At 44.0% G+C, this 21,766-nt stretch overlaps 1 protein-coding gene across 2 annotated transcripts in view; it reads right to left on the bottom strand.

The window, feature by feature from the left end:
- The window catches only part of cdh19 (cadherin 19, type 2), a 171,733-nt gene that overhangs the window by 43,692 nt on the left and 106,275 nt on the right, over nt 1-21,766 (bottom strand). For both annotated transcript variants that reach the window (XM_079489456.1, XM_079489455.1), the window contains 2 exons: nt 10,541-10,946; nt 1,908-2,202 (listed from right to left, as the gene is read on the bottom strand). In XM_079489456.1, the coding sequence (XP_079345582.1) occupies nt 1,908-2,202; nt 10,541-10,804 (559 nt within the window). In that variant the 5' untranslated portion in view covers nt 10,805-10,946. The remainder of the gene's footprint in view (nt 1-1,907; nt 2,203-10,540; nt 10,947-21,766) is intronic.

The raw sequence follows: 21,766 nt of genomic DNA, 5'->3' as shown, positions 1-21,766 counted from the left end.
ATTTTCTTTCTATTCTTTTTAGGGCAATTTTTTTTCTTAGCTGCTCCGACAGTTGTTTGGGAGACCTTACTTACTAGTCAGGAAAAGCTGTTAAGCCATGAGGCGTATAGGGCCCATCTCCTATCTCTGTAGTGTGAGGGAGATGTACAAGTACACCCCCTGGACATGATTATACAAGTATACCGACCCTGACCTCTCAATCTCGAACGCCATGTAAAGAAAGGTCATTCAATTATCCTTCCACCACCGTAGAAACATAGTCAAAATCATGAGCCCTTCCTATCCACCCCCGACTCGATTATTGCAACTCCAAGTATTCCTGTCTCTCCAATAAGTCCATCCATGAAGGCCTAGTGCAGGATGCTGCAGCCTGAGTCCTGACTGGCACAAGACAATATGACCACATCTCGCCAATGCTGGCATCCCTACATTGGCTTCTAATCAACTTTAGAATTGATTTTAAAATTCCTGGCGGTCAATGACTTGATTATTCCAGCAAAGACATGTTTACAGTATGATTGAACCCAATTACTATTCAACAAGTATGTGTAGAATGTTTACCTCAGTGATTGGTGTTGATAGGACATTCCTGCTGTATTGTAGAGCTTCCTTCTGTCAATTTGACATCCCAAAATAGGCTAAATATATATTTGAATTAAGTTAAATCAATGAATATACCTTTACGTTGAGGTGGCTAGTAGAACAAAACTAGTAGAAATGTTAAACTCAGTTAAACCCCTTTTTCATTTCTACTATGAACTAGCCACCTCAATAAAGGCATGATCTTTTGTATCATGCCGATAAGCCCCACATGTCCGCTGCAAGCAACTGGCTTCTTTCCTCCACACTTACCTATGGCATTGGTTCTCAAAGCCCAGTGGTCCTTGAGGAAGTTCCAGGGGGTCCCCAGCTTAATGATAGATAGTTAGGAACCAAATGGACCCTTATGGGTCTTTAACACAGAGAGTGTACAAATGGAACCAAACGGGCCCATAATTTTGGTTCCATTTGTACACAGTTAAATTAACATTGATTTTACAATACACATTGGGGTCCCAGAGATAGAAATGCCATTAAATGGGGGTCCGTAGCCTAATGCATGACTGGGGTGGTCAATCGTTGAAATTAAAATGGTTGAGAATCACTGCCAGAGACGTGAAAATCTTCTCTTATGGGGGTCCCTAGCATTGTCAAATGGGGGTCCGCGGGCTAATAAATGCCAATTTGGGGGTCCTTGACATGAAAGCGTGTGAGAACCACTGACCTATGGCAGGGGTTCTCAACGTTTTTGGCCGGGGACCCCCGGAAATGCTTTGGCAATGTCTCGGGACCCCCGCCCCCTCCCGACCCCCAATATAAATTGACTGCTACAATAACCTTAAACCATTTTGGGCGGGAACCCCTTTTGGTGTTTTAAGCATTGTTATAATTTAGCTATTGAAAAATAGCAGATCTACAAGCTCATAGCGCGAGTGGCGCGCTATGAGCTTGTAGGTCTGCTATTTTTGAAAAATCGTGAAATAAAAATCTTTTTTTTTTTTTTTTTTAAATTTGGGGACCCCCCGAGGGGTCGCGACCCACGGGTTGAGAACCCCTGACCTATGGGACACATCTGAGAACCACTGACCTATGGGACACATCTGAGAACCACTGACCTATGGGACACATCTGAGAACCACTGACCTATGGGACACATCTGAGAACCACTGACCTATGGGACACATCTGAGAACCACTGACCTATGGGACACATCTGAGAACCACTGACCTATGGGACACATCTGAGAACCACTGACCTATGGGGCACATGTGAGAACCACTGACCTACGGGACACATCTGAGAACCACTGACCTATGGGACACATCTGAGAACCACTGACCTATGGGACACATCTGAGAACCACTGACCTATGGGACACATCTCGGGCACGCTGGAGACGTAGGGCTCGTTCTGGAACACGGGGACGTTGTCGTTGATGTCCTGCACCTTGATGATGAACTCCGACTGGGGCTCCACCGGCTCCGAGGACCTCCGGTTGATGGCCTGGGCCTGGAGCACGTAGAAGGCCTTGGCCTCGCGGTCCAGCCTCGCCAGCGTGCGGATCTCACCGGAGTACTCGTCGATCTCGAAGACGTCTCCCGCTCCCTCCCCCGACAGGATGTACTTGATGGTGAACTCGTCTTGGTCGTAGTCGGACTTGAGCTGTGTGGAAGGAGAGAGAGAGACGGAACATGGAGCCTTTATTGTGACAGGGAACGGTGTTTATGAACAAGTGACCCTCATGTAACGATAACAGTAACCGCGTCGATGGAGCGACTTTAATTTCAATGATCCAACTATATCAATAATGCGAACAGCAAAATATCATATCGTTTGACTTCGCATTGAATTGTTTTGCAATGCAAATTGCAAATGATCAATTGTATCAATACTAAGTACTTGTCCATTGTATTTAGCAATGTTTTTAAATAAAAAAGTTCAAAATCAAATACAATGTATTTGCTAGAGAATAACTGTTTACTTATTTACATCCAGGAAGGATAAGGCTGACCTCGACTAGTCGAATAGTCGACTAATGGATCGAAACGCGTCTTAGTCGACTTTATTTTCTTTGTATCATTCCATCTGGGCTGTGGGGGGTGCTTAGTGTCTGATTTAACAAATACTTGCTTGGCTTCTTCCAATAAATCATGATACATATTCTATTTTTGGCAAACCTCCTTTGAGCAGAACCTCACCTGCTGGGCTCAATCTGGCTATAATGCCTCCTTTCGCTACATAAATAAATTGCTCACAAACACTCACGATGCCTGGGAAAAAAATACCTCACAAGTGTGGAAAGGAAACACTTTGAACCGTTCGCACATAACATCGCATACCACTTGTGTTCACCACGCCGTACGTTTGTCAAGACTACGTCCCTACTCCCTTTCTTATTATTCTAATGTTTTTTTAATGGAATATCAATTAGGGGTCTTATATGATTTCTTTCTTTTTTATAGGTACACCCACAGTTGTCACTGCCAGCATGTCAAATGCGGCGGCCCCACAGTTTTCTCAGAAGAAACTGCATTTTTGGATCTTCGGAGCTCTATGTTCGTTTGTTTTCTCTCATTTTTTATTTGATGTAATCATGGTGATGTAAAATTAATGGTTGGTAGCAGCATCAATTAGATGTTTTTTTTTAAATGATAGATAGGGGCAGGTATCAATAAGATGTATCTTCTTCCTGCTCCTTTTCTTTTCTGTTATAGAATATGTAAAAAAAGAAAAAGTACAAAGTAAAATGAATATAATCATGTAAAACCATAACTGAAATGTTATTCCGCCCCTGTGGAATAACCTTCCACTCCCCCCGTCATGTGAAAAGAAGCGGCTTGGACTCCTCATGAATGGAAGGAAGCATGAGGTCAGTCCGTATAGCGCCCAGGATTACATTAGACGATTTACATTGGTTGAAAAAAAGAAATCGTGGGATAAAAATGTCTCAAAAGAACAGTCATGACTGAGTCATCATGCTATGCATGCGGTGAATGAGAAATACACTTCCACTAGGGCAGAGGTTTAGAAATACACTTCCACTAGGGCAGAGGTTTAGAAATACACTTCCACTAGGGCAGAGGTTTAGAAATACACTTCCACTAGGGCAGAGGTTTAGAAATACACTTCCACTAGGGCAGAGGTTTAGAAATACACTTCCACTAGGGCAGAGGTTTAGAAATACACTTCCACTAGGGCAGAGGTTTAGAAATACACTTCCACTAGGGCAGAGATTTAGAAATACACTTCCACTAGGGCAGAGAAATACACTTCCACTAGGGCAGAGGTTTAGAAATACACTTCCACTAGGGCAGAGATTTAGAAATACACTTCCACTAGGGCAGAGATTTAGAAATACACTTCCACTAGGGCAGAGGTTTATAAATACACTTCCACTAGGGCAGAGGTTTATAAATACACTTCCACTAGGGCAGAGGTTTAGAAATACACTTCCACTAGGGCAGAGAAATACACTTCCACTAGGGCAGAGAAATACACTTCCACTTGGGCAGAGAAATACACTTCCACTTGGGCAGAGAAATACACTTCCACTAGGGCAGAGAAATACACTTCCACTAGGGCAGAGAAATACACTTCCACTAGGGCAGAGATACACTTCCACTAGGGCAGAGAAATACACTTCCACTAGGGCAGAGAAATACACTTCCACTAGGGCAGAGAAATACACTTCCACTAGGGCAGAGAAATACACTTCCACTAGGGCAGAGAAATACACTTCCACTTGGGCAGAGAAATACACTTCCACTAGGGCAGAGATACACTTCCACTAGGGCAGAGAAATACACTTCCACTAGGGCAGAGAAATACACTTCCACTAGGGCAGAGAAATACACTTCCACTAGGGCAGAGAAATACACTTCCACTAGGGCAGAGAAATACACTTCCACTTGGGCAGAGAAATACACTTCCACTTGGGCAGAGAAATACACTTCCACTAGGGCAGAGATACACTTCCACTTGGGCAGAGAAATACACTTCCACTAGGGCAGAGAAATACACTTCCACTAGGGCAGAGAAATACACTTCCACTAGGGCAGAGAAATACACTTCCACTTGGGCAGAGAAATACACTTCCACTTGGGCAGAGAAATACACTTCCACTTGGGCAGAGAAATACACTTCCACTTGGGCAGAGAAATACACTTCCACTTGGGCAGAGAAATACACTTCCACTAGGGCAGAGAAATACACTTCCACTTGGGCAGAGAAATACACTTCCACTAGGGCAGAGAAATACACTTCCACTTGGGCAGAGAAATACACTTCCACTAGGGCAGAGAAATACACTTCCACTTGGGCAGAGAAATACACTTCCACTTGGGCAGAGAAATACACTTCCACTTGGGCAGAGAAATACACTTCCACTAGGGCAGAGAAATACACTTCCACTTGGGCAGAGAAATACACTTCCACTTGGGCAGAGAAATACACTTCCACTAGGGCAGAGAAATACACTTCCACTAGGGCAGAGAAATACACTTCCACTAGGGCAGAGAAATACACTTCCACTAGGGCAGAGAAATACACTTCCACTTGGGCAGAGAAATACACTTCCACTTGGGCAGAGAAATACACTTCCACTAGGGCAGAGGTTTAGAAATACACTTCCACTAGGGCAGAGAAATACACTTCCACTAGGGCAGAGAAATACACTTCCACTAGGGCAGAGAAATACACTTCCACTAGGGCAGAGAAATACACTTCCACTAGGGCAGAGATACACTTCCACTAGGGCAGAGAAATACACTTCCACTAGGGCAGAGAAATACACTTCCACTAGGGCAGAGAAATACACTTCCACTAGGGCAGAGAAATACACTTCCACTAGGGCAGAGAAATACACTTCCACTTGGGCAGAGAAATACACTTCCACTTGGGCAGAGAAATACACTTCCACTTGGGCAGAGAAATACACTTCCACTAGGGCAGAGAAATACACTTCCACTTGGGCAGAGAAATACACTTCCACTTGGGCAGAGAAATACACTTCCACTTGGGCAGAGAAATACACTTCCACTAGGGCAGAGAAATACACTTCCACTAGGGCAGAGAAATACACTTCCACTTGGGCAGAGAAATACACTTCCACTTGGGCAGAGAAATACACTTCCACTAGGGCAGAGAAATACACTTCCACTAGGGCAGAGAAATACACTTCCACTAGGGCAGAGAAATACACTTCCACTTGGGCAGAGAAATACACTTCCACTTGGGCAGAGAAATACACTTCCACTTGGGCAGAGAAATACACTTCCACTTGGGCAGAGAAATACACTTCCACTTGGGCAGAGAAATACACTTCCACTAGGGCAGAGGTTTAGAAATACACTTCCACTAGGGCAGAGGTTTAGAAATACACTTCCACTAGGGCAGAGGTTTAGAAATACACTTCCACTAGGGCAGAGGTTTAGAAATACACTTCCACTAGGGCAGAGGTTTAGAAATACACTTCCACTAGGGCAGAGATTTAGAAATGAATAACCACGTGTGAAGGAGTCAGCTTGAGACGAACAAATACCGCAGAAGCAGACAACCCGCAACACTCCAAATAAGAGAACATTCTTGTAGGTAAGATTATGTAAGATATGACGTTTAAAGAAGAAAGTGCCAGCACTGAATGAATGTCCTTTTCACATGTTTAATTAGACCTGAGGATGATTCACAAATCTCTTCTAAATCCTGGCAGTTTTCTGAAAAACCCATGTTTCTATATCAGTGGGTCTCAAACATTTTCATGTCAAGGACCCACAGAATTTGTATGTGTAGGGCGACCCCCATCTGAAAATATGTTGTTCCAGGGACCCCCCCAGAAGCAAACATATGAGTTAAAAACGTTCGCTGTGAAAGAATATATATTCAAAGATTTGCGCCACATTTTCACGATTTAAAAAAATAGCAGATCTACAAGCTCGTAGCATGTATTTTTCAATAGCTAGTATAACAGTATAACATAATGCTTAAAACACCAAAACGGAGTTCCCGCCCAGAATGGGTTAATTATCTCTGACGAGCCAACGTGTGCCAGGTGGGCCTTCCTCAGCATTGTCAGTGTTGACAACCAGTGTTGCAGTGCTATACTTTTAGAAGTGGGGGGGACGCCCCATACTACACCCCTGTTGACAACGCTGAGGAAGGACCACCTGCATGGCCGAAACGCGTCCGTTTACTCGTCAGAGGTAATGACACATGTGAAAAGGACATTCATTGGGTGCTGGCACAAGCAGTCAGCTTGACCACAGATATTTGGACTTCACTGGCAATGGAGGCATAATAATATATGTGCACTTCATTACGGAGGATGGCCATTGGAATGTTTTGTGTTAGATAGAAAAAGTGGAAGACAGTCACACTCTCTCTAGGTCGCCCTCAACTGTCGCTTCCAGTCATCCCGGTTATCCATAATATATCTGGCCAGCTCGTTTTGCGCTCCTGCGTCGTTCTTAAGTACATCCACATATGTTAATGTGAGACGTCCTCATGACCGGTGCCCATGTGTTGGTTCCCAAAGCACTGGTTTGCTGGCTGGCAGCTCTTGGTGTCTTTGGCAGTGTCCTGCTAGTCTCATTCTCCTGGCTGCTATTTTCTGGCACACCCTTAGCATTCCATCATAGGCCTACAGATTCTTGTTGGTAACATGTGTACTCTTGCTGATGTAAAATATTGCACACAGCATTTCTGGTGTAGCAGACTTCTGCAGGGTTGACTTCTAGGGTCCAGCATTCACTGTCATAAAACACACAGCAGATAACACTGGCAGAGAATATTTCTGATTGGGTCATGTAGGAAATGTATATCTATAATTGTCTATGTGTTGTCGGACATGGAAATGGCCTTGTGCATGTATAATTCATTTAGCTGGGATGCACACATTATTATAACTCAATTAACCATAGGGTGACGTAAACATGTCAGACTAGATGGCCCCATACGCACGCACGCACGCACGCACGCACGCACGCACGCACGCACGCACGCACGCACATGCACACACACACACACACACACACACACACACACACACACACACACGCACGCACCCAAGCGCACACACACGCATACAGACACACACACAGTATGTTCGAGATCTATATATGATCAATGCAAACAGACGAGAGCCAGTCATATGAGCCACAACGAGACGCCGTCATCCAGTCAGAACGAGAAGCTGAGCTACTGTTCAACTCTGTTCAACTCTGTTTAACTCTACCAACTCTGTTCAACTCTACCAACTCTGTTTAACTCTACCAACTCTGTTCAACTCTACCAACTCTGTTCAACTCTACCAACTCTGTTTAACTCTACCAACTCTGTTCAACTCTACCAACTCTGTTCAACTCTACCAACTCTGTTTAACTCTACCAACTCTGTTCAACTCTACCAACTCTGTTCAACTCTACCAACTCTGTTCAACTCTACCAACTCTGTTCAACTCTACCAACTCTGTTTAACTCGACCAACTCTGTTTAACTCTACCAACTCTGTTTAACTCTACCAACTCTGTTCAACTCTACCAACTCTGTTTAACTCTACCAACTCTGTTCAACTCTACCAACTCTGTTCAACTCTACCAACTCTGTTCAACTCTGTTCAACTCTGTTCAACTCTGTTCAACTCTGTTCAACTCTGTTCAACTCTGTTTAACTCTACCAACTCTGTTCAACTCTACCAACTCTGTTTAACTCTACCAACTCTGTTCAACTCTACCAACTCTGTTTAACTCTACCAACTCTGTTCAACTCTACCAACTCTGTTCAACTCTACCAACTCTGTTCAACTCTACCAACTCTGTTCAACTCTACCAACTCTGTTTAACTCTACCAACTCTGTTTAACTCTACCAACTCTGTTTAACTCTACCAACTCTGTTCAACTCTACCAACTCTGTTTAACTCTACCAACTCTGTTCAACTCTACCAACTCTGTTCAACTCTACCAACTCTGTTCAACTCTACCAACTCTGTTCAACTCTACCAACTCTGTTCAACTCTACCAACTCTGTTCAACTCTACCAACTCTGTTCAACTCTACCAACTCTGTTTAACTCGGTGACTCCTTAGCAACTAATACAATACTTGCTGAGTAATATACTACAACATCCTCAAGCCTCGTCTTTTCAACCTGCTGGCCATACAATTAACCAATAGCCATTCCACGCAATACGGTAATTTCTATTGTCCATGACAATGCAACAAATATCATTAACTATATTTGTGCTGTGCATCAACACTGTCCTCAAACTCCCCCCTGTCACGTGAAAAGGAGCAACTTGGACACTCAGGCAGGAAGGAAGCATGAGTTCAAGTCCGTTGCTCTCCCCATGTCCCCCATATATGGGGACTAGGTTGGCGGAGGGTGTGTAAAGAGCCCAGGATCACATTCGATAATTGGCACAGGGGTGAAAAAATGGGTTACAAAATCGAGGGATAAAAAAATATTAAAAAAAAACACTGTCCTCAAGCAAAAAGATACTGTGATGTGTCTTGAGTGCAAAGGCCACCACAGCGCTCGCAGAAAGACAGAACTAGACAAGACTGTGGCAGACCATAAACTTGGTCAAGGCGGTTGCGGCTCGCTGGAATTCCCCCATTATGATGCTCAAGTGCCTGGTAGAGCAGAGAGTGCCCGTTGCTGCTGTGCTGTCAGATTTAAGTTTCAGTAAAAAAAAGTCAGATTGCGAACTTGACCTCACAACAGCCCAGTGGAGAACAGCAGAAGACATAGTTAGGCCAATTCACCCCTTTTGCAACCAGAGCTTATTTTAATGATGTTTACCATGTATCGTGATGCGTATCGTATCATTACACCCCTATAGCTGTTGTGACGTAACACCCTAGTACAGTTGTTCCCAAACTGGGGGTCGGGGTCCACAAATTAGTTTGGGGGGTCCCCAGAAAATTAGCTTAATGTGCAACATTGTTTTCTCACTCAACAACAAACCAACATACTGTACTGTAAGTGTATACAGGGTATCTGCACATTTCTAAAGTGACCAAATTGGCAAATGATATTACATGAGGCAAACGAGAACATATTTTGTAGAGATCTCCTTGTGTTTCGGTGTCCTGTTTTCCTTAGTAGTTACTACCAGTCTTGTCTCACCAGTCCAGTCATTATCAATGTTGTTGGTCACCTGTGTCTCAAGTCTGTCAGCCTATCCCAGTGTTAATTAACTATTGTGCAATTTGTGCTCACCTGTGACCAGTTACCTTGTGTGTGTATACAGTATGTACCTCCCTGTTCCCACTGTTATCTTGTCAGTTTGTTGTCGTAAGTGGCGTGGTCCTTGTTCCTTTCTATACCTAGGGCTCCATCTTGCGCCATCCTTATCCCTTATCCCTAAACGTATTTTCCATTTTTGGCTATTTGAACTATTTTAAAAGGTTTTTTTAAATAGTAAAACAAATATTATTATTTTAGGGATAAGGGTTAAGGGGTGGCGCAAGATATCGCCCCTAGTGTATTTCTAAGTACTTGAGCATTTAGCTTCTCGTAGTTTCCTAGTGTGGGTAACAAAAAAACATTTGCATCTTCACTGTTCTGCCTGTGCCTAGTCCAGGGTTCCCCAATAGGCAGCCCACGGGCCATTTGCGGCCCGCGGAGCGCCCCCCTTGTGGCCCCTAGAAGAATAAGCCTATGCCTATGCATGTCAAACTGGGCATCCTTTTCAAATGGGGTCTTGCCCTGAAAATGAATTTTCAGGGCAAGACCTCGACCTTGTGCGTGCGGACTCGGCCCCCAGCCTGGCACCCTAGTCAAAATATGGCCCTTGAGGAAAATTAATTGGGGAACCCTGGCCTAGTGGTTTTGCACTTGACTCCTATACACCTCCTGAACCGGCACCGTGGCATAAAGGAGTATCTCATAGAATACTTGGTTGCACATTATGTCGCACACAGAACGCTTGAGCTTATAGACCTGCAATGTTCGAGGCGGGGACACACCAGAACACAACCTTATTATAAATCCTCAGCTATATATACCTGTCCAATAACGCGTGGAGTCGGGTCCTCCTCTGGGACGAAGAGCTGTTTCCAGATCCAGCCTCTCTTCATGCGCCGGTGCAGATGATGGGCAGACTCGTGTGCCAGCTGATGCACTACTTCCACACCTCTGGTTCCCCTCGTGATGTCACTCCACACCCAGCCTGGGATCAGAGAAAGCACGATCCCCAGGGCCAGGACGCTGGGCGACGTCATTCTCACCGAGGAGGGTGCTTGCATTTCCTCTCCTCCTCCTCTTCCCATGAGCGAGTCCACAGGAGAAACGGCTGTCACTGCTGGTCCGATGGAGCGTCCATCCCTGCGTTCAGGAGTATGTGACTCATGACCGTATGAAGGCCAATGTCTGCCATTATGTCATCCGCTCTCTGTACATGTCCGCATCTCTCTGAAATAAAGTGAATGGATGCATGGATGAATGGTTTTCAGTCTGAAGGAATAGGTCACACACTCATGCTTTCTATCAATTACACACCCCATGAAGCCTTGGATTCACAGCGATTGTATTTTATTGCATTCCTATAAGGCAATGACCGAGTCAATACCTAAGTCAATACCTAAGTCAATACCTAAGTCTCCTTATACCTAAGTCTCCTTCCACGTCTTCTACTTTGCATGTTGCTGACTATTTCGTTGCCCTACGCATATGTTTGTGCTACGTGCGTGTGAGAGTGTACAAATGTGTACACTCTCAGAGGTACAGACCTGTTCTTTCTTTTGGTACTTTTACTCAAATTAAATTCTGAATATAGCCTACCAGACATTTAGTTGGATTTGTACAGTATTTCTATAAATTTGTGCTATTTTAAGTAAACAAAAAAGAAAATAGTAGCCCAATTCTACCACCACTGCGCAATAATAGCCTCAGCTTACATGTGGAGAATATTGGACCCCATAATTCTCAATTCAATAACTGCAATCTTACACATAATATGTCATACTATATTCAGATGCTTACAGTAGCTTATTCTGTTGTCACCTGGGTCAAACGACTGTCTTCAGGTGGCCCAGTGACCCGTGTTTGTTATTGACATCTCATGTATACTGTAACTAGAGTATTTAAATCACTCAGCTTGAATGCAAGTTGTGTGACACACTCAGATGCCGTCAGGCCGCCCGAGTGGATTGATGGCTAATGGCTATGCCATGGCTGTTGTGTCTGTACTCTGTCTTTGTGCAATAAACATGGACTCTGGAATCATCACATCGTCTGCCTGCGTCTCTCAACTTCTCCATTTAACCCAGACCCACAGGAACGCACCCAGGGTGCTGGCCCGATTCCGGCGAGCCGCCCCGCGTCCGAAACGGTTGAGAAATTACAGTTACAACCATGCTGTTTTCGTGCTCAGACGCACCCACCCAGCCACCCACACACCCACCCACACACATAGTCACTTAAAGGGAAACTTCACCCTTTTTGCAAAAAAATATATGTTAATGACGTTTAGAAGATGTAGAACACTTTCCTGGGCGTCTTTGTGTGTAATATGTGGTTTTAGATATTTTAGATTTTAGCAGTGAGCACAGTGTCTCTGATGTCATGGACACTGGGCTCACTTACTACCTGGACTACATGTTGTCTCAGTAAGACAGCCCTCCCCCTATCCACAAGGAGGAGCAGAGCACCAAAGCATTATGGGAATTGTGGTCCAGGAAGGAAGTGAGCCCAGTGTCGATGACATCAGAGACACTGGGCTCACTGCTAAACTCTAAAATATCTAAAACCACATATTACAAACATAAAGACCCCCAGGAAAGTGTTCTACATCTTCTAAACGTCATTAATATATATTATTTTGCAAAAAGGGTGAAGTGTCCCTTTAAGGAAGTGGTTGCACAACTTAAAAATAAATAAATAAATCAACTGAATGGCTGGAAAATGGAAATTGAGAGTTTACATTACACAGTACACATACATGCATACACTTTCCTTAATGATCAAATCTGGTTTCAGTATTCATATGATATATTTTCTCTATTATTAAGGTTATTTCTGCAGTCAGTTTGTATTGGTGGTGGGGAGGGGGGCGGGCGGGGGTCGCGAGACATGGTCAAAGCATTTCCGGGGGTCCACAGCCAAAAACATTGAGAACCCCCGGCCTAAATGATCTCAGCTCTTTGCACACAAAAATAAAGCTTTTAAAAGATACGACACATGTTTACATCGAGTGCAGCCAGATGCACGAATCCAACTATCCAAGGTCGTTTTATCTCATTTCTTTTTCCTTTTTTTTTCTTTGCAGATCCTGCAACCTCGGATGAAGACAGCCCTCTGTTTAGGATTCAGACAAGACCTCACATTGTTTCCCGTGGCTGAGACGGACATGGCCTGAATGTCATTCCTTAAGTATGACACTGCTGCTGCCATGCAGCTGACTAATGACTACTGCTAATTAGATCAATGGCCAGCCAGACATGAAAAGCAGAGATGATTCTTCAGAGGGAACAAAAAGAATAGCCCATTAATACCTGCCTTCTAAATCAGTAGTTCTCAAACTTTCTCGTTATTCAAAACTAATCAAAACTTTTCAAACTCTTACAAGATGTTTCAACAATGTTCAAAACTAGGAAAAAAAAGAGAGAAAAGAGAGAGGAAGGAGCGCATCTGTTTGGCCAGAGTAGGAATCTTCAACAAAGGTGCTCTTTGGCAAAAAATCACACCCGTGTGAACTGAGTGGTGCAACTCCCCCCCTTACACCCCCCCCCCCCCTCCCCTCTCTCTCTCTCATTAGCAGGCAACAGTGCAGCACTATTTCTCTCTCTCTGTTTCTGGCACAACAGCGCCCCTACTGGTACTCATGAGTCACACATGAGTCACACACAAACATAGGTTAACACAAGTCACATAGGTGTCACACGGACACGGACATTGCTGTTCCTTGGAGTGGTTGCACCACTAATGCATTCGCGAAAGTTAAAATGCACCTACGCGTTGCAGATAACTGCCTTCATCAGGGTGACTGTTCAAAACTAGCAGATGTACAAGCTCTGCGCTTGTGTACGAGCTTGTGTATCTGCAATTTTTCAAAAGCCTAAAAAAATCTGAGGCAGATCCCAGTGTTAATGGGTTTAGCGGGCCTCAGAAGCCTAATGGGTTATAATCGATGCAGCAATTATATCGCACCTCAACACGGGGGGGGTCAAGGATGGAAGGACCATGAAAGTCAGTCAGGCGCCAAATGAGCCATTCCATAATGGTACCGGCACGACAGAATGTATTTCTAATATCCCTATTACATAACTAACAATTGTTATAATATATACAGTAAGGCTTGTGGATGAAATAAAGAAGGAACATGTCAAATGGAGTATAGCGCACATCATACTGGTGCACTGCGTTCAAATTATTCAAATATTTTGAAAATATTCTCTATAGCACAGTGGATTTCAACCAGTGGTCCGGGGACCACCCGTGGGCCTTTTAAGGGGGTTCCCTGTGGTCCCCAGCTAAATGATGGAGAGTTGCTAACCAAATGGGCCCTTATAGATCTTTTAACTCGCTCTCAAGAGTTAAATTATTGTTACGCAATTGCATTGCTTAATTTACAAGAAGTCTACACGATTCAACGTTTGCCTGTTATCTCTCCTAATGGTACCAACATCAATACAGAATAGAATTGTGGACAAAATCTTGACCAACGACAACAAGACATTCGTTAGTTTTGGATCTGAGAGGCTAAATCTCATCAAATGGTGGTCCGTGACTCAAATACCCAATAAATAATGGGCCTTGATATGAGGGTTGAAAACCACTTATAGCAGAATTGTAAAAGTCCTATTTGTGCGTGCGTGCGTGCGTGCGTGCCACTCACTCGCGAGTGCAAGGATGTTTTTGAACATCAGCATTGTTACTTTTCAGCATTCAAATTCAAATCGATTATAATAGTTCAGTTTTAGTTAGTTTAGAAGTTTTAACCTTGGTATAGGGTGTTCATTTAAAAATACAATTCTGGCCAACAATGCCAACATCAACAATAGTGGCTCCGCTACAGCAGGGCTTACAGAAGTAACCTTAACCTTGCAGGGTCAACTCTGTTATGCGCGTGAGGAAGGAACGCCTATTGAGTGGCAAAAAAAAGAAGACTTCTGGCCTTGACAGCCCATACATCCAAACAGAAAAGTCCTAGTATCTGAATTGCATTAAACGACGTTGAACAATGTTAAACTCACTTTGCCACTCACTTCATGCATTCGCATACCCTCTATTAGAAATAATAAGTCAGTCAGTTTGTTTTGTTTTGTTTTGTTTTGTTTTGTTTTGTTTTTCTTGTCTTTTTGTTTGTAATTGTATGGTTTTTTTGTTTTTTGTCGTATGTTGCACGGAGTATGTTGGAGTGTAAGAGCACAAAGGGAAAAAAGATTTTTTTTTTACTTTTGACATGAATTGGATTCTTGTTTGTACCTCAGTTTGTCAAAAGCAATAAATAAAAGGTTAAAAAAAAAAGTCAACCAGTAGGTTTCCTATAACCAACATCAGGGTCTACAATAGAAGAGTAAGAAGACCACCTCCAACCGATGCAGATATGTTAGTTTGTTATAATTATAAAAAATGTTGTTGTAGTTGTGGATGATCTCTTGCACAGGTGCATGTGTTTGGTCCAACGAACTAACAGTCTGACCGGCATTAGTCGACACCATACCCCCAAACCATGACTCACAGGGAAGCCACGGGTGAGTTTTAACCGGCAACGTTAAAACTCAACGGCAATGTGTCGGACTGTTGCATGTCCGTCTGTTAGTACATTGAACCAACGTATGCGTATTTGATTGGCGATAAGGCCCTGCGTCATACTATGTCCAGTGTACTTGTACATCATGTCCAGGGGGTGTACTTGTACGTCACATGACATACTAGCATCATGTCCAGAGTTATGTACTTGTACATCAAGCCACCTCACGCTGCAGAAACAGAAGACAGGCTTACTGCCCTAAGGGGTATCATGGCTCGGCAGGGCTTTTACTATGTTGTCACAAGAGCCATTCCAAGCCATTTAACACAGTTTGCTACCATTTTTACACTTGCACGAGATATAGTTGTGAAACATGCTAATTTATGAGTAATAGTAGCGTAGTGTTAACGCTTAACAGCTCATAATGTTCCTGTTTCATGGTGAACTGTTCTGGCTGTCAGCGCTCCATTTGTAATAAGCTGCTAAAATCAATTAAGGCCGGCTTTGGTTTTTTCAAATTCAATTTAGCTGCTAGACTGTTAGAGTGAGAATGTGCGTGTCTGTACTTATGTGAATGTCTTGCGGGGCCAAATTCATATCTCGGAGCGCCGTGTGGTGGAGTGGCATTCCAATTAGTGACCAGTGAATCGTGAGCCATTACGGGGCTTTCATAGACCCTGGCTAACGCACGGCCCGGTCCAAACGCCACCGGAGCCAAAGAAACAGACAACAACCCCTGACAACGTTACTGCGAGGCAATCGCTGCGTCTGCCAAAACATTTAACATCTCTCAAGTACCGTAGTCTCTCACTAAGATGTGCCAGGGCTAATCTCCTGCTGGAAGGGAGTGCAGCTCCACAGGCCTCTCATCTGCCAGTTAGCCAAGACGTCGGGCCATCAAAGAAATATGCAGTGGAATTCTGGGGAAATAATAATTGGTGCACGGGCGCAGCGGGCATGTGGGGATATGTGCGACGTGTTGAGAAGAATATGTGGTGGAGTTAGACACACTGTCCCGCGTAACAACAGTCATTATTCAGTTATTATTTCTTTATACGCTGACAGTGATTATATTGTGTATGCAGTCGGCGTGATTTGTTCGTTTTTAACAGGGGGGACGGCCTCAGTCTCATCAAAGGGGTGGGCTGCTGAAGATCACATAAATATTTTATAGTGCAACACTCGCCCATATCGAAATCTGCCTCTTTCTCTCTGCTGTGACTGGACAGGATGGGTGGCAGACAGTGGAACATTTTTGCTAACAAGCGGGATAGCAATTTTGCTCGCTAAATATAAATGCCTTGTCCTTATAACAGCTAATTCACAAAATACGTGTGTGGCGTTGGTGAACGTAGACTGTACATTAAGCTCTTCTTCGGTTATGACGTTAATAACAGGCAGCATTATACATTTCCAGACATAATATTAAAGAGACGTCGTCATGTAAATGCTCCGCTGAACTTCCATTATAGAAGAGAGGTTCTCTCTCTCTTTTCATGGCTGGGTTCAGCGTAGGCCACCTGCAAACCGTCAGCCATTCATTACCTCTAATAGGCCCATCTTCCTATTTCCAGCCTGTAGACACACTACCGTCTCCACCAACCACACGACAGAATGAGCTGCAGTCTCACAATGTTAAGCAATAGATGTGGTGAAACCATCACATTATATTTTCTTACATGGTGACATGCATCGACCCATCTAAAAAAAAATATGCAGGTTCGTTATTGAGGTGATTGCTGCTGGATGGGTAGCCTAACTGTGGATATGTTTGTTGTGACATTGCCCATATAACACATACTGTACATGGGCAACTGGCGGCCCGGGGGCCACATGCGGCCCCCAACCTTCACTTAATGTGGCTCCTGCAGGTTAATATCAGAATACTAATATATTATTGATTTCAGCTGTTACAATTCCAAACATGCAAACATGACCCGCTTTAATGACTTTAGTAATACATTAGTAGGTTAATGAGTAGTATTAAATGTTATTTTTGTTATGTCCAATGTATTTGTATTCAGTTCATAGAGCGTTTTGCTATTTTCTGCTACGACAGTAATATGCAATGTGGCCCTCTGGAGTGAGTGTGGAACTATAGTGGCCCTCTGGAGTGAGTGTGGAACTATAGTGGCCCTCTGGAGTGAGTGTGGAACTATAGTGGCCCTCTCCATCGTCAAAGTTCTAACATGTGCATATCATTCTAATTGTGTTGCATTGTGTTTCACGCGAGAAAAACCTGCTAATCGCCTGTCAGGACTTTGAAAGTAAACTATTCAAGATTCAGCGAAGAGTAAAAAAGTAATTCCATGCATGGTGAGGACCGTACGCCGTGATACGTATGACAGATTATGTCGGGCTGAAATAGCGATGGTACAGTACGTGCGGGTACAGTAAATACAGCCAGTGGTGTAAAGTAACACGAGTACATTTACTTAAGTATTGTCCTTAACCCATTTAGGCCTGATGTCGAAATAAAAAAAACGTTCGCTCTGAAAGAATATATATTCAAAGATTTGTGCCGCATTTTTACGATTTTTCAAAAATAGCAGACCTACAAGCTCGTAGCGCGCCACTCGGTGGCGCGCTATGAGCTTGTAGATCTGCTATTTTTCAATAGCTAAAGTATAACATAATCCTTAGTTAAAACACCAAAAGGGGTTCCCGCCCAGAATGGGTTAACCCATTTAGACCTGAGCTCGATTCTTCACAATGTCTTCTAAATCATGACAGTTTTCTGAAAACCCTATGTTTCTATATCAGTGGTGCTCAACCTTTTTCACGTCAAGGACCCCCAGAATTATCTGTATTTGGCCGCCAACCCCCATCTGAAAATATGTTTTTCAAGGTACCCCCCTCCTAGAAGCAAAGATATGAGTTAAAAACATTCGCTCTGAAAGAATATATATTCAAAGATTTGTGCCACATTTTCACGAGCTTGTAGATATAGTATAACACAATGCTTGAAACACCAAATATTTCCATGTTTACTTCTTCTACTCCACTACATCTCGGATCCACATATTGTACTTTTACTCCACGCCAATTATTTGAACACTTTAGTTACTTTGTAGATTTTTGATTATTCTCTCAAAACAATAAAACATAGGCTACATTAACCACAGAATTTCGGCCATTTGAAAATAGCCGATCTACTTGCTATACAACAATTTGCCATTTTCAAAAAATATTTGTATACATTTGAAATTAGACATCCTGCATAATGAGTATTTACTTTCTGGTACTTAAAGGACCACTTCACCACTTTTCAACCAATCTTCATATAATAGGTCCTCACTAATAATCATGAAAAAATGACGCAATTCTTTTCTACTCGGTCTGTGTCTCATAGGAGGGCTGTGGGCAGTTCAGAAACCGTCCTCCAGTGACTTCAACCACACTCAAGTAGGCCTACATTATAAATTCCAGACTTTTACTTCTAACAGAGTATTTCTATACAGCAGTATTGCTACTTTTACTTAAGTAAGAAATGCAAGTACTTCTCCCCTCCCCCCAATAAGGGTTTGCCTCAGCCTCTCCGAGACAAAAAAACAACAAAAACAAAACATAATTGGTCACTGGGGAATGGAGGCCCTCGGGTTGGGACTTCTTGTTTACTGTTCAGCTTCACGTAACAAACAATGCCATTGACATCTGCTCTAACAACCTACTGAACCAACCATGGGCCCCAGGTGGGCCCTACACCGCAGTGGGGATGTCACACCATCATTGCACTTGTTAGAAGTCATTTGTTGTTTTGTTGTGTGTGAGATATAGCAGGGCACTGAGATATACCAATGCATCGTGTTGTGTGTGTGAGATAGGCCTCACTCAGACCTTTACTGCATTGCTGTATGCTTGTTGGATGAATGTTGTGTAGTGTCATGGCCGCCCCAATGCATTTCCAATGGGAGTCACATGGTTTGACACAACATTTGTGTTGTATGAGGGGGAGGGGCGCAGTCGAAACACAGCCGAAAGCCATACAACAGCTTGTAGTCCAAAATGTGGACTACAAACCATGTGACTTCCATTGGAAATGCATTGGGGCGGCCATGACACTACACAACATTCATCCAACAAGCATACAGCAATGCAGTAAAGGTCTGAGTGAGGCCATAGAGGGGCACTGAGATATACCGATGCATCGTGTTGTGTGTGTGAGATTGCGGGGCACTGAGATATACCAATGCATCGTGTTGTGTGTGTGAGATAGAGGGGCACTGAGATATAACGATGCATCGTGTTGTGTGTGTGAGATAGAGGGTCACTGAGATATACCGATGCATCGTGTTGTGTGTGTGAGATAGAGGGGCACTGAGATATACCGATGCATCGTGTTGTTTTTTTTGAGATAGAGGGGCACTGAGATATACCGATGCATCGTGTTGTGTGTGTGAGATAGAGGGGCACTGAGATATACCGATGCATCGTGTTGTGTGTGTGAGATAGAGGGGCACTGAGATATACTGATGCATCGTGTTGTGTGTGTGTGAGATAGAGGGGCACTGAGATATACTGATGCATCGTGTTGTGTGTGTGTGAGATAGAGGGGCACTGAGATATACTGATGCATCGTGTTGTGTGTGTGAGATAGAGGGTCACTGAGATATACCGATGCATCGTGTTGTGTGTGTGAGATAGAGGGGCACTGAGATATACGATGTGTGTGAGATATAGGGGCACTGAGATATACGATGTGTGTGAGATAGAGGGGCACTGAGATAAACCGATGCATCGTGTTGTGTGTGTGAGATAGAGGGGCACTGAGATATACCGCCGATGCCGAGTACCAATTCGATACCAGTGTGTGGTTTTAAAATAATCTCAAAGTGGGCTCCAGGGAGTCAGGGACCTTCCTCGAGGGATTACCAAATGGACCCGTGAAGGTCTGTGAGTCTGAGAGTGTACTGTGTAATGTGTATATTACAAATGGAACCAAATGGACCCTTACATTCGTACAATTATGGGGATTTAAGTGTCCTTGAAATTAAAATGCTTGAGAACCACTGATCTGGATTCTAGAATACATACAAATGCCATTATTGTTAAAGTGTAGCTACAGGTTAGTAAAATAACAATGTAAATAGTAAGCCTAGTAGCCTACGTACAGTATAAAACAGTAAACACTGACTATACCAGGGCCCCAGATGATCGAGCCCAGAGCCTGAACTGAAAGCGCAGTGGGGAGTTAATCACACCATCTTGTTAGAAGTGTTTGTTTTTAATTTAATGCAGCCAATTATTTTCACCTCCTTCTTCTCGCCAATTTAAATGTGGTTATGCCAATTGATTCCTGCCCTGCACACACACACACAAACTGCTGTGTTGTCACTGCATGCTGTCATATCCCACTGGCTCACCTGCCAGTGAGGAGCCCCCACCGGGAGGACGCACTGTCGTATCCCACTGGCTCACCTGCCAGTGAGGAGCCCACACCGGGAGGACGTACTGTCGTATCCCACTGACTCACCTGCCAGTGAGGAGCCCCAACCGGGAGGACGTACTGTCGTATCCCACTGGCTCACCTGCCAGTGAGGAGCCCCCACCGGGAGGACGTACTGTCGTATCCCACTGGCTCACCTGCCAGTGAGGAGCCCCCACCGGGAGGACGTACTGTCGTATCCCACTGGCTCACCTGCCAGTGAGGAGCCCCCACCGGGAGGACGCACTGTCGTATCCCACTGGCTCACCTGCCAGTGAGGAGCCCCCACCGGGAGGACGTACTGTCGTATCCCACTGACTCACCTGCCAGTGAGGAGCCCCAACCGGGAGGACGTACTGTCGTATCCCACTGGCTCACCTGCCAGTGAGGAGCCCCCACCGGGAGGACGTACTGCCGTATCCCACTGGCTCACCTGCCAGTGAGGAGCCCCCACCGGGAGGACATACTGCCGTATCCCACTGGCTCACCTGCCAGTGAGGAGCCCCCACCGGGAGGACGTACTGTCGTATCCCACAGGCTCACCTGCCAGTGAGGAGCCCCCACCGGGAGGACGTGGAGAACTTTTGTCCTACTCCTTCCTCCCGCCCAACACTGACAGGTACATCTGACAACTTGAAATGAGACCGGAATGATAAGTACTTTAAGTACATTTTGATGGCAATACTTTAGTACATTTTGATGCAAACACTTTTGTACTTTTACCCAAGTACATTTTGAATTACCTGACTTTACTTGTAACAGAGTAGTTCTATATTGCAGTATTGATACTTTTACGTAAGTAAAACGACTGAGTACTTTATCCACCACTGTCTGTGGGTTGTATCCACCTTTTTCCTGTAACCTACAGTATAAGTCCTATGTGTAATCATTATCAAAATGAAATAATTTATATGCCAATGAAATAATAATGATGTACTAATGACATGATTGGATCAAACCCACCACCTGGCTGTATTTAAGGGTGACTAATTAGTAATTAGCCAAGATGGTAGATAGACCCTGACGAAGACCTTTTGGTTGAAACGCGTAGGTCCTGTTTTTTAATTGCCTTGCTCATCAATAAACTATAAATATGAATCTTTTTTCACCAAA

Source organism: Electrona antarctica (genome assembly GCF_951216825.1).
Source record: "Electrona antarctica genome assembly, chromosome: 20".
Taxonomy (NCBI): domain Eukaryota; kingdom Metazoa; phylum Chordata; class Actinopteri; order Myctophiformes; family Myctophidae; genus Electrona; species Electrona antarctica.
This window is presented reverse-complemented; position numbering and strand designations above follow the sequence as displayed.